The following is a 14063-nucleotide window of genomic DNA, read 5'->3' as shown; positions in this document are numbered from 1 at the left end:
CATTTCCTACAATTGCCCCCTAGGGTGAAGCTGTTGGCCACACACTTCCTTCATTTTCTTCTGCCTACACAGAATTGGAAACTATTATGTATGCTCTCGGAGTGGGAGCATCGGTCAAGGAACCAAAGGATTTGAAGTTTATTTATGAAGGACATTCTGACTTCTCCTGTTTGCCTACCTTTGGAGTTATTATAGCTCAGAAATCTGTAATGCGTGGAGACTTAGTAGAGATTCCTGGGCTTTCAATTGACTTAGCAAAGGTATGCATAATAAGAAACCTTTATTTTGTTTTTTTTTTTCTGTTTCTTTAAATATGGTTGATAAATATCATACCTTATGTGAGTGTGTATATTAGTAAAACAGTTTATAATGGTTGATTCAGGAATAGTTAGCATATCCTTTGATATTCTTTTTAAGAATAACAGAGAAAAGGGTTAGTAGTTGAAAAGGCAAACAAAAAGAAGAAGCAGTCATGTTCAGTCCCATAATCTTGACATAATGTTATTAATTCTCTCTCTACTATTTACTTGCTGTCTGACCAAGGGTAAATAACTTCTCCAAGCTTGTTTTCTTATCTGTAAAGTGGACATGATCATCATTATCTGATGATATTGGGGAAGGAGCAAGCCAGGCAATTATCTCGTGGAAGAGTATTTGAGGCAGAAAAAACAAGTGTAAAAGGCCCTGAGGCAGGAGCATACTTGGCTTATTTTTGGAACAGCAAAGGGGTCAATATAGCTGTAGAGTGAGCAAGGGGGCCAGTGTCGCTGTAGAGTGAGAAGGCGGCAGTGGTGGAAGAAGAGAGCCTTTTAGTCATTGTAAGGATTTCAGTTTATACTCTTGAGTAATGAGTAGGGACATTAGTAGCACTTTGAACTGAGGGGTGATAAGAGCTGGCTGTGTTCACTCACAGGCTCATTTTCGCTACTGTGTGAAGAATAAATTAATATGGGAGCTAAGCATGGAAGCATGGGAACCAGTTAGGAGCCTACTATAATAATTCAAGCAAAAGGCTGGATATGAGGGTGGAAAAAAGAAGTCAAGGATAAAGGTTTGTAGTCTGGACAACTGGGATGATAATATACAGGGTGGGGCAAAAGTAGGTTTACAGTTGTTCATATGAAAAATAATACAATAATTAGTAAATAACAATATAAGAATAAGCTCTGTTTCACTTACAACTGTACACCTACTTTTGTCCCACCCTGTATACATATTATTTATAATTAATTATATACAACATATTTAATATGTATAGTAATTCCATATGACATTACTATGTCTAATAAAATAGATATATGTAGTTACTTTAAGGTGGGGATAATTAGTTGTTTTCCAACAGATTTGAGATGCCTATCATACATGCAGGTGGAGTTAAAAAGTGGGCAATTGAACAAATGAATCTAGAGTTTGGGGGTAAGGTCTAATTGGGGTTTGTAGCATTTAAGTGATATTTAAAGACATGAAATTACCTAATGTGTGAGTATATGTAGAGAAGATCTTGAGTTTAGAGACCCTGCAGTGTTTCGTGGTTGAAAAGATGAGGAGAAATTAGTGAGAGAGACTGCATGGGAATGGCTGGTAAGGTATGAGTTATGAGGAATATCAGGAGAATATGGTGTTTGGAAAGCAAAGTGAATAAATTGTTTCAAAAAGGAAGGCGTGAACAACTGTGAGAAAGCTTTTGAGGTGGGGTTTATTTTATTCCTTGGAGTAAGGTTTAGAATGAGCCTAGTGATAATTGTTGAATCACAGAGCTATGAGACCATTTCTGCAACTCCTTGATTGGAGAACCCATTTACTGGAGGTTCCATTATCCCATTGCTGTGTTGAACTTAGGAGAATACCCTTATTTTATTAAGAGTAGTTCATGAAGTTGGGAGGGAGTTGAGAAATGTGTGCCAAGCAGTTTGTTGTTTTAGTCACTCTCCCGTGGTAATTGCTGCAAACAGTTCTTCTGTTTGCTTAATGTAAGAGCAAACAAAACATGTTTCAGAATTGTCCCTCAGAGTTGAAAGGAATTGGAAATCAGAAATGGTGTTCAAAACCTGTGGCCTGGAATGATAGCTGTCTTGGCATTTTTTTTATTTTTATTTTTTGTAATCCTTACCCAAGGATATTTTTCCGTTGAGTTTTAGAGAAAGTGGAAGAGAGAGAGAAATTTTCAGGGCCCAGGCCGAGGAGGAGCCTGCAACTGAGGTATGTGCCCTTGAACCCGGTACTCTTCAGTCCACAGACCGATGCTCTGTCCACTGAGCCAAACCAGCTAGGGCTGTCTTGGCATTTGAATCCCAGTCTTCCCAGCCTTGAGTTTCCAGGCCTTATGATACAGTAAGGCATCCTTCATTTGTCCTCCCAGCACTGCCAACCACCTAACCCTTTTTCCTCTTCTGGGTTCTGAGGAAGACTGGGAATTAAGCTGTCCCATGGCAGTGGAGTGTGGTCTTTGGAATATGCTGGCCAGGTTTTGTTTTCCCTGTCCTATTGTTTTCCTACATATATTTGGAGGTTAAGTGGCTATGAAGTTACAGTGTCCTTAGTATCTACTCTTTGTAGATAATTTATAAGATATTATACTAAGGAACTATTGGCATTGGTAGTACTTTAATTTTGAACACTAGAGGCCCGACACATGAAACTCGTGCAAGACTAGGCCTTCCTTCTTCCGGCTGCCGGCACCGGCTTCCCTCTGGCACTTGGGACCCGGGCTTCTCTCGCAGCCCCGGCTTCGTCCGGAAGGTCGTCTGGAAGGATGTCCGGTCTAATTAGCATATTATGCTTTGATTATTATAGATAGTTTTGAAGGTTTATGTGTGTATTTTGGTTGAGTTGTTTGTATTTGGTATGTGTGACCTGAAATTACTAGCGGTTGTCAATTCTTTTTCATTCAATAGATATGTGTTGGAGACCCACTATGTTCCAGGCACTGGAAGTACAGCTTAGTTTAGTGTCTCCACTGGCAAATAATCCATAGTTATCAGTCAACAGGGATTTGTGAATGTCAAGAAAACACAAATATAAAATATCTTCTCTGTTCCAAAAGACAGTTTTTAGATTGGGGGACTGATTATTTCTGAATCATGTGTTTAAGAAGTAGGAGCCAAACTGAGACAATTAATTTGGGGGAAGTAGTGATGTGAGCATGTGGACAGTGAAATGTCACTTTTGATTAGTAATATCCACAGACAATACCCATGGAAAAAGAAAGTCTGCTAATAAACTTTGCTTATCCTAACATAGATTCTTCATGGGGAGCAGTACTTGGAGTTGTATAAACCACTTCCCAGAACAGGTGAGTTCTTGATATACTGATTCCTGTAACCATATCATAATTTTATTTTTTTAACTAACCTTCCAAACTGTGTCGGTGTGTTAAATTGGCATAGAGAGACCTAAATAAAGCTTATCACAAGTTATTTATGTGCTTGTCAGCAATTAGATTAGGTTGCTATTAACTAGTACCTGTTTTGATTATCTTAAACTTTGTCCTTTAATAATTTCCTTTAATAAATTACTTCAAAATGCTAATAATTTATTTCTGTTGATGTATGTGTTATTAACAAATGAAAGGAACATTTTTGTGCATATGTTCTAACTTGGTGATTGTGTACAATCAGTTATGATTCCTATTAACATGGTTCTTCATTCTTTTCTCAGGTATTTATATTGGTGCTGATTTTCATAAAGCAAACCATGTTAAAAGATACAGAATTTTTTGTATCTTTAATCATCTATTTTTCTCAATAATATCTTACTTGTTCATTTCACTTTATATAATGTAGAAGTCAGCAAGTAGCTAGAATCCTACTTTAACTCTTTCCTCAGTATTCTTATTTTACTAAAGAAATTATGAGATTCTTATTGCTTAAGGCTGAGTAGCTTGTTTTCAGTGTTAGTGGTACAGCTTAAGTTTCACACAGTCCTTTTTATCAGTTGTAGTGCACAGTATGTGGTGACTGCGTTTATCAAATATCTGCTGGATACCTGCCACTTGTAAGGCGCAGTATTTGGTTTTAGATAATTTTGTAATCTGACTGCACATCAAAATCACCTGTTATTACATTATATTACCTGTAACTACTTGTAATAAACATTATAGGTGAAACATACATGATACCATTAGAACTTAAAATAGAAGGTTTGGACATTATTGGGTTGGTAATGAAAGTGTTCTCTAAGGAACTGATATGAAGAGAGATTTTAAAGGAAGATTTCAGCTAGGTATGAAGTGAGGCAAAGAAGGAAGGAAAGAGCTTTCCAGACATCCAAGGGCCTGTGTAAAGGCTCTTGAAATATGAGAAGCATAGATAATGGAGGAGTAAGGAAGGCCAGGGTGGCCGGAGAGCCTGGTGGTGGTGGCAGGGAATAGTATCACACAGATCATGTTAGGGAGTTTAGTATTTATCGCAATTTTATATTTATGGGACTGGTGGGGAGAGATAGTGGTGGTGTTGGGAAAAGCACTTTATTACATTGTCAGATTTAACTTTGGGAAAAAATCACCTGACATATACGGAGCATGTTTTAAAGTTGGAGTGGATGTGCAGGCACCTCGTTAAAAGTCTGTAGTGGTACTTCAGATGAAATGATGGTAGCTTGCACTAAGGTGGTAGAAGGATGGAAACAAGTGGGTGGGTCAGAGAGATTTAGAAAAGTGAGAAATCTGGATGTCATCCTTGGCGTCTCTTTTACCACCTTTCACATCCAGACACTTACCAAGTTCGCTGGTCCTCTCCTTTTGGTACATCTGAATCCTATTTCTGTCCACCTCCACTTCTACTTCTTTGTTTAGTCTTAACAGCGGTTCTCAACCTGTGGGTCACGACCCCTGAAAATACATCCTGCATATCAGATATTTACATTACGATTCATAACAGTAGCAAAATTACAGTTATGAAGTAGCAACGAAAATAATTTTATGGTTGGGGGTCACCACAACATGAAGAACTGTATTAAAGGGTCGTGGCATTAGGAAGGTTGAGTACCACTGGCCATTTTCTCTTGTTCTCTTAAGTATTCTCTCTGTCTCCATTCTTGTTCCCTTGAGATTTATTCACCTCACTGCAGCCGTAATGTTATTTCTGCAATGCAGATGTGTTTGTAACTTCCCTATTAAAACCCCAGACTTAAGGATGAAGTACAAAATTTTAGTAGAATCCATCTTCTACCATTCTCCGCATACTCAAGTGTAGACACTACTTAGACTCTGTGAGTCAGGGGTGATGCTCAAGTTTCTGGCTTGCGCACCTTGGTGGGTGGTACCATTCATTTACATAGGGAACAAAAGAGAAAAGCAGGTTTGAGAAAAAGATGAGTTCACCCCCAGACAATGATGATCCATCAAGACATCGCCATGATGGAAAGAAGAGTCTGTGAAAGTACAGAGTGATTAGAGAGAAACAGTCTCATTGAAGCCAATAGAGTAGAGATTTGAGAAGGAATGGTGTAAATGGCACTGGTCATATCTTTAACAAATGTTTGTTGAATGATTGAAAAGTATTATTTCTTAAAACCTAATTTATCAGAATTACTGATTCCAGTTTAGTGACTCAAGTGTTCTGACTGCCTCTAATGTTGAATTATTTAGCATTATAATGAAAATAATTTAAATCATAATTTTTAGTTTTGCTGAACTTATAATAGTGGAAATTATGTTAAATTCTCTCATGTCTTAATATAATAACTTATTATTTTTAACACAGTCTACTTACTTATGGTCTTTAAAACAGTCTATTTACTTATTTATTTATTTGTTTATTTTACTTTTCATTTTAGGAACATTAAGGAATGAAACAGTTGTTGCTGATGTCCTAGATAAAGGATCCGGTTTAGTAATTCTTATCGATGGTAACTAATTTCCAGTTCTTATAATAATATTGTTAGATTGATAGGTTTTATATGTAATATAGTACTTCACCATAGAAGTGATTAGTAAGAAGCTGTTTTAGAAAATAAGGAAGGAGGGTAAGAAGGAGTAGATTAGGATAAGGGTAGGGAGAGCGGGCCACTTCAGGGGATTTGAGACGATACAAATAAAGCACAGGAGAGCTGTGGCTGGTTTGGAGAACATAAGGAGAATTATACTTGCTGGAGTTAGTTTTGGACAGGAAGGAATCCATAGACAGCCCTCCGTTGGTAATTAGGCGATTTTCAGAAATTGTTTTCTTTGTTAGCTCTTTGGAACTTGGAAAATATTTGACCCCTGGATCACTCTTCTAAATGGTAGTTAGGTCCCTAAACTTGCACTTTCAAGCCTATTGAACTCATAATGTGGTTTAAACATTATAGCCACATCTTATTTGCAGTGGAAAAAAGATTATAGTAGTTTAATAAATGTTGAAATACTAATAATTAAACATAAGCTACAGATAACACTGCTTAAAATTTATTTATTTTAAAGTTTAAGAACAAAATAAATATTTATTGTCAAAAATTTGGGGGACTAAAGGACAGCGGAAAGTTTAATATTATCTGATATTTGGAATATAGGCGGTACCATTTTTGTTCTAAACACATGGGAGGTTATATTGTATTTGCTGTTTTGGACTTGCCTTGTTTTTACTTAATAATATATTGAGAACATTTTGATGCTCTTAAATATTCTACTACATTGTTTTTGTTAACTCAGTACGTCATCATATGTTGATTATCTTTCCTTTTCCCCTTCCTCTCTTTCTTCCTCTATTTCTCTTTTTTAGACTTTCATATTTTATTGTCATTCCAGATGTTGGCCAGTATTTGGCTGTAATTCCCCCAGTTATCTTTTAGTCTTCTCGCCATCCTCCCAAATGTAATATACCACAAAAATTCTGCAGTAACCTTAGCTTTAATTTTTACTATTTTCTCTTGACTGACTCCATTTATTTAACTATAGCTTGGTAATATGTAATAATGTATTAGAATTTGTAGATAAGTATAAATGAAATAGAATATCCAGTTTCTTATTTAATAAACAAAAATTTTTATTTTAAATACAAATTACTATGACCTTTTTATTTTTTGTTATAATTGGATTTTTTCTTTAATGCAGTTCAAAATCATGTTCCTAGTTTTCTAGAGCTGGAAACACAGATAATACTTAAACTCTCGCTAGGAAATGAGTCAGTAGAAAGAGGGACAGCTGTCTTACAGTCATTTATTACTTGCTTACCTGTTTACTAACATGCTCACTTGTCATTTAATCGTTGATTCGTTAATTAATTTAATAAACATTATCAGGTGCCTCTTTTGGTCCCAGGTACTATTCTAATTGCTGGGAATATGATGATGAGCAAAATAACCATGATCCCTCCCTCCTGAAGCTTATACTTTCAGTCTCACTTATTTCCTCTTTTATATTTCAGGCTCTTTTTGAGTGCTTTGGCAGAATGTGTGAAAGTTTGAGTGTGAGGTTACCTGCGTTTTATAGAGGGATTGCTTGAAATGTTTGAGGTGGAGAGAATTAAAATATGAAAGTTGGGGAGGTTTAGAAAGAGGGGAGAGAGCTTACTATTTTATAGTCAAGTAAGGGTTGGTGAACATCCTCTTCTGTCTGTCTTCCAGAAACTGGTGAATTAAAATGAATGGCTCGTAACCAAGCTTAGACATTTTTAAATTATAAAACCTTTCAGTAATTGGATTTTGTTTTTTAACTTTTAAAGGAATTGTTGATCATATATTGGTTAATTAGTTATGTCTTTTGACAACTTAAAACATTTTTTTCATTTACTTTTCAGTCTATTCTTATTCTGGGAAGGAACTTATATGTTATAATCAGTTCTCCCTATTCCTTGTTGGCTCTGGAGGCATTGGTGGAAAACGGACTTCAGATAAAGTCAAGGTAGACTATGACTTTATAAGCAAAGTATATGTGTAGTTAAGGATCCTGATCTGTATTTTAAATTTACCATTTTACCACGTGTGTAATTTCATGTAGTAGAGGCTCAGTAATCCACACAACTTTGAATCAGAATATGTTCCTTGGATTTGAAATGCCGTTTATGTTTGTATAGTTTAATATATAATATACGTTACATATAGTAAAGTCTGGCTGAGATAAGTATAATGTACCTGAGATAATTATGGGTATGCTTTTACTTTCTTATACAAACTTTGTAGCACCCAAAAGTCTTTAGAAAAGCTTAACACATACAAGAGACTCTTGTGGAAGTTAAAATATTCATTCATTAAATGGCTTTAGCATTTCTCTTATATAAGGCAATTCTAGTTATTCTGTAGTTCTCAAATTCTATTTAAAAACATATTTATTCTAAAAATGTTTTAGAACTTGTATTTCACACTAATTTAACCTAGACTTCTAATTTATGTGAGGTAATAAAGTTATACTGTAATAAATATTCTTCTGGAGTAGATAAAGTATTATTAAAGCAACATTGACAGACTGCTTCTGGAATGATGGTGTGTGAGTTCCTTTGACCCTTTCCCCAGTGAAACAATCATAACTGGTAAAAATTATGTAAAAAAAAAAGAAAGTTTAAAGTTGCTGGGAATTGTTTTAAGGGAATTAGCAAATGAAGAAATATCTATTCAAAATCTCTATCTTGGTAAGAACAGTGAGAATCTGGCATTTGAGCCATGATTCTCTCCTTCCTTTTTCTCCCTGGTTCAGTGTGGTAGAAGCTTCACTTCAGGCAGGTGCAGCCAAGACCCAGATCCCTCTGCCCTAGTGGAAGAGTACTAGAGAGAACCACAGAATGAGACAGCTAAGTGGAGTCCTCATGGGTTCACATCTCTAAGACTGGCCCCAAAGACTAACTACCCCTGTAAAGACGCCTGACTGTAATTGGATCAGACCTTGGAGCAATTTGTGCCCCAAAGCATTGTTGAAAATAATAGAGCAGTCATTTAGCAGCCAATGGAGCCCATCAGCTGGGTGTGATTCCAAAAGAGGCAGACAGTTTAGCATAGAGAGCCCTACTAAAACCACTGTCACCCCAGGGCAAGCTGCACCCTCTGAGGAGCAACATCAGGGCTGCACACTCTGGGAGAAATAGACTTAACTAAAATAATTTAGCCAAGTCATTAAATAATTAACACGTTAATAATAACAAGCTGTGAAGGGGAGGGTGATTAGTATCCAGAGTTACTACAATATGTAATCTAAAATGTCCAGTTATCAGCAGAAAAATAGGACATGAAAGAAACAGGAGAGTATGACCCATGCATAAGAAAAACAAAGCAAAATAAAACTGGCAACAGAAATCACCTATGAGAGGATTTAATAACAGATAGAGACTTCAGAGCAGCTATTATATATTCAGAGAACTAAAGTAAACCCTGCTAGTAGAAGTAATGTATGATGACATGATTCATCAAGTAGAGAAAAGTCAATAAATAGAAAATATATAAAAAAAGAACCAAATAGAAGTTCAGCAGCTGAAAGTACAATAATTGCGATGAGGAATTTACTAGAGGGGCTCAACAGTAGATTTGAACTGGCAAAAGAAAGAATCAAAAAGGTTGAAGATCTAACAATTCCACCTATCTATGAGTATGTGTCAGAAGAAGAGAAAAAAGGTGAAGGGAAAAAAACGAATGAAAAGCCTCAGAGAAACATGGGATACGGTCAAGTAGTGGGAGAGCAGAGTGAGAGGAGGGAAAGAAGCAGAAAAAAATAATTGAAGGAATAATGCCTTTGATGAAAAACAATCTACACATCCAAGAAGTTCAACCAACTCCAAATAGGCTATAAATGCAAAGAGATCTATACTCTTAGTAAAGTGCATTTAAAGATTAAATCAATTTAGATGTGAATTGTCTAATTTTTATATCTATCCTCATCTTTTGCATTTGGAAAACAATCTTTACCTTTTTCTTCTCCGTGGTCTAGAGAATGGATCTGGTTATATAACTCCTTTCATTAAACAGGGAAATCATAATGTAGAGGAAGCTAGCAGTCATGAAATTTTAAACATTATCTCCTGAACATAAAGTATTAAAAAAAAAACTTGTTATCCAACTTGCAGATTTTATTGTATTAAAACATAGTTGGTGATCAAATACCAGTTTGGGTTAAGAGAATAAAAGTTACTTTGTTGGTATTTAACATACAATATTTTTTTTATTTCAGGAAGCTGTAGCCATACCTAATAGACATCCTGATGCTGTACTTACAGACACCACCTCACTTAATCAGGTAAGATTGTATTTTTTTAAAGTGTTAAATCCACCTGACTGCTGACACTTTTTAATTTATAACTCTTGACACCTTATAGTTTTCTGAGTCTAAAAGTAGTGCCTGTGTCCTTCAACATAATAAAAAATATATAAAATACTTGTGTGGTTAGAATTCATTCTTTCTAAATTTTTACTTACCAATTTTTTCTTTACTAGGTATCAAAATATAATATAAAATGGCTTTTCCTTAGTCTCTTCAAAGAGCATCATGCTTTGTTGGCGATGGAGCGCTTGCCTTAGGAAGACTGCCATGCTTACTAGTGAAGAATTTCATAAGAGCTTTAGAGGGCAGGATAGAAAGAATAAAAAGGCAAATTTTAGTCATCCTTTTCTCCTTTGGGAAGGAAAGCTGAGCTGCATTGGTTGGAATCAGATTATATTATTCTAACTTTAGCAGACAGGCAAAATAAAGCATCTTAGAAGGGGTAGGTGATTTAATCTCTTTTGTTTGACATAAATAATTTGTTCTCTGATGGTGGATATAAAATGCCTTATCAGGTAACAAATTCTATGAGCATGTAAAGATTTATTTAAGAAACAAAAAGTAGCCACAAAGAGGAGAAAAACAACTTTGTTTTTGGGAGACCTGAAGAGTCTTCTCTGTAGTGGCCAGGAGACTAACCATGCAGAGATACAATAGAAAAGGCAAAGCTCTGAAGTTATGCTGTGAATGAGCATGTAATGACAGCAAATTATTTATAAAGTTCACTACTTTTTGATGCTAATTTTGATATACTGGATATGAGCACTTCTTCAGGATTTATGTTTTCTGGCAGATAGAAATACAATTTCATGAGCCAGAAAGAATTAAGGTTGATACATAATTGTATTTTTTTTTCTGCACTATATAATCGGATGATGGAGAGAACAATATTTTTTTTCTTCAAATTAGTTTTTGCCTTTAAATGTTTCTGTAATGTCTGTTTCTAATCAATTTCTTAAGAATGTTCAATTAAAGCTTCATAGTGAAATCAATTTTTTTAGGGCACTAAAGAACAGAAAAAGCTTTAAGGTTTCACAGTGCAGAAAAACCACAAATGCTCTTTTATTATTCTTGGGTTACTGAAATAATAAAATGTATCTGCTTTAGATAAGAAAAACTAAATAGTTTCCAAGGCTTGAATTTCTACACACAGTAGAGGAATTTTTCTTCTTTTACTTTTTCAGACGAATAGAACTTTTTGTTAGCTTTTAGCAGTGTTGGCTATTTTGCTGCATGACAAATATTAAGTTGACAAATATTTTTTGTATAAATAATGAGCTCTCATCATTTGTCAGTGATTCCTGACCATTTTGCATTTGATTTAAAACACTCTATTTAGAAGGTTGGCATACATTTTGCTTTGTTAGAAAAGGCTGTAAACATTTACCTTATTTTTATTGTGTTTTAATGAGAGTAGATTGATGGATTTCTTTTTGTGAATTTCTTAAGTAGTGGTAAACAGTGTTATAGATATAGTTCTTGGCACCCCTTCTTATTATTTGACAATCCTTCTTAACTGATTTCAATGTCAGGTTTTACAAAAATTTGTTTTAGAGTTAATTTTTTTTTGTTAGAAATAGTTATTTGTTTTTTAAAAAAATATATTTTTATTGATTTCAGAGAGGAAGGGAGAGGGAGAGAGTGATAGAAACATCAGTGATGAGAGAGAATCATTGATTGGCTGCCTCCTATACACCCCCTGTTGGGGATCGAGCCCGCAACCTGGGCATGTGCCCTTGACTGGAATTGAACCTGGGACCCTTCAGTCCACAGGCTGATGCTCTATCCACTGAGCCAAACCAGCTTGGGCTAGAAATAGTTATATTTTAATCAAAGCTTCAATTAGGTACATTATAATGCATTTCATATACAATAACCAGCCCTATTTCCTGTTTTTCTTTTAATGTATTCTAAGAAAGCACTGGAAACTAGTTACATTTATAATTCTTCTCTGCACAGGCTGCTCTGTACCGCCTCAGTGGTGACTGGAATCCATTACATATTGATCCTAACTTTGCTGGTTTAGCAGGTGAGTTGCTAAAATACGTGCCAATGAAAAAATATTAGCTCAGTTATCTAAATAAGACTTAAAGACATTGCTACTATGACTTGTAGTTTAAGTAACATTTTAAAAATAGCCCTCTCATAATACTTTTATGCAAAGGATATTGAAAGGTAGGAATAGTGTTCCGAAAATGGTGTACTTGAAATTGAGATTATGGTGGAAGGAAGCTCCTGCTAGTGCAAGGTCTAGGATAGGACCATGTGAGTTAGTGTCTGAGTTATCATTAAGGTCAAAGTCATTGGAGGAGATAGCAAGAAACTGAAAGGTTTAGGGAAAGATTATCTATATACATGGATATTGAAATCATCATGGATGATTTCGTGGTTATAACCAAGCTAAACAAAACAATGCTTTGTGTTCCCGTATCTCTAACATTCCTTATTTTTTTCTTTATTTCATAATTTTCATCTAGGAGGTATTATTTATAGAATATTTTCCATGTTGCTTAAAATAGAAGGTATAATTCATTCTAATGTAGTTTGAAGATTATATTTTTGAAATCCTAAATTATTCTTGGTTTTTAAACATGAAATGTGTCCATATCTAGCTAAACTCTCTTTTTAGGTTTCAACAAGCCCATATTACATGGATTATGTACATTTGGATTTTCTGCCAGGCATGTTTTGCAGCAGTTTGCAGACAGTGACGTGTCAAGATTTAAGGCAATTAAGGTACACGCATATTATTGCATAATTTGAACATTAGTTATGTTTTTTTCATTTTTAGAGAAAAAAACAAGTTTTAGAGACTTTTTAAAAAATAAGTACTGTACTGAAGTAATAAACATTTTTATTACATTGACTTGGCAGTTAACACGTTTTCTCTTTGTAGCTAAAACTACCTCTATTACACATTTTTCATGTAAGGGTATCATATACAGTTATAGTTTTAACATATTAATCAGACTGTTTTATAAAATAATTTGCATACATATATTAGCATATATACTTTAAGAAAAACTTGAGATTCACCTTAAAATTTTTTTTCACTGTTTTGTAATTTGACATTAATTTAATTGAAAATGTTAAATGGCTGCATTTGAACTCTAATAAACATCACCTACATCAATATGATGGTAGCATTTAGTTTTTGTACTTTTAAGTGGTTTCAAGTTTTCATCCATTATAAATTACAAAGAAAGCTATCTCTGAACAATATCTTTGCATAAGTGTAAGTCAAAGGATACACTTTAAAAAAAGTGTAGTACAGTATAAAATAGCTCCCAAAGCTTTTATCAGCTTGTGTTCCATGTAGCAGTGAAAATGCATTTTTTTGATGCCTTGCCTTGGATAGTACTTGTTATTCTCATGCTTTTGATTTTATTTTAACGGTTTTAGTGGTTATCTACATAGAACTACTTAATATAATTATGTTTCTGTTTCTTGGTTTGCCAGGATTAAACACTATTTATTGACTCTGTACTTTGAAACACAAAGAATTGGCTTATATTAACTATATTCTTTCTCTACTTATTTTATCATATTATTTTTATTGCTTTATAAAATCAACTATATTTAAAACCTGTCTTTTCTTCCTTGTATGCTCTTTGACTTCCCTCACAATTTTTTCTCACAAGTAGAAAAGTTGCATTTTGAAACATTTTCAACCCCAAAACTCATTTTTTTGAAGGCTCGTTTTGCAAAACCAGTATATCCAGGACAAACTCTAAAAACTGAGATGTGGAAGGAAGGAAATAGAATTCATTTCCAAACCAAGGTATGAATATTGTTTTTTTACCCTCTTCACTCTGTCCTATAATTTTGTTCCATATTAACTTTTTTTTTTTTGGTTATTACCAAAACAAAAAAAGAGAGACAAAAACCTATAAAATCTTTGTAT

General features: G+C 34.5%; 1 protein-coding gene across 2 annotated transcripts in view; it reads left to right on the top strand.

Moving 5' to 3' along the window:
- Nucleotides 1-14063, top strand: part of HSD17B4 (hydroxysteroid (17-beta) dehydrogenase 4) — a 66694-nt gene that overhangs the window by 37497 nt on the left and 15134 nt on the right. For both annotated transcript variants that reach the window (XM_005857090.2, XM_014541633.1), the window contains exons 13-20: nt 24-260; nt 3241-3292; nt 5776-5847; nt 7716-7819; nt 10070-10135; nt 12119-12188; nt 12789-12895; nt 13854-13940. In XM_005857090.2, the coding sequence (XP_005857152.1) occupies nt 24-260; nt 3241-3292; nt 5776-5847; nt 7716-7819; nt 10070-10135; nt 12119-12188; nt 12789-12895; nt 13854-13940 (795 nt within the window). The remainder of the gene's footprint in view (nt 1-23; nt 261-3240; nt 3293-5775; nt 5848-7715; nt 7820-10069; nt 10136-12118; nt 12189-12788; nt 12896-13853; nt 13941-14063) is intronic.

Source organism: Myotis brandtii, unplaced genomic scaffold (genome assembly GCF_000412655.1).
Source record: "Myotis brandtii unplaced genomic scaffold, ASM41265v1 scaffold1071, whole genome shotgun sequence".
Classification (NCBI taxonomy): domain Eukaryota; kingdom Metazoa; phylum Chordata; class Mammalia; order Chiroptera; family Vespertilionidae; genus Myotis; species Myotis brandtii.
The sequence above is the reverse complement of the archived record's forward strand: the minus strand, read 5'-3'. Positions and strand labels throughout refer to the sequence as shown.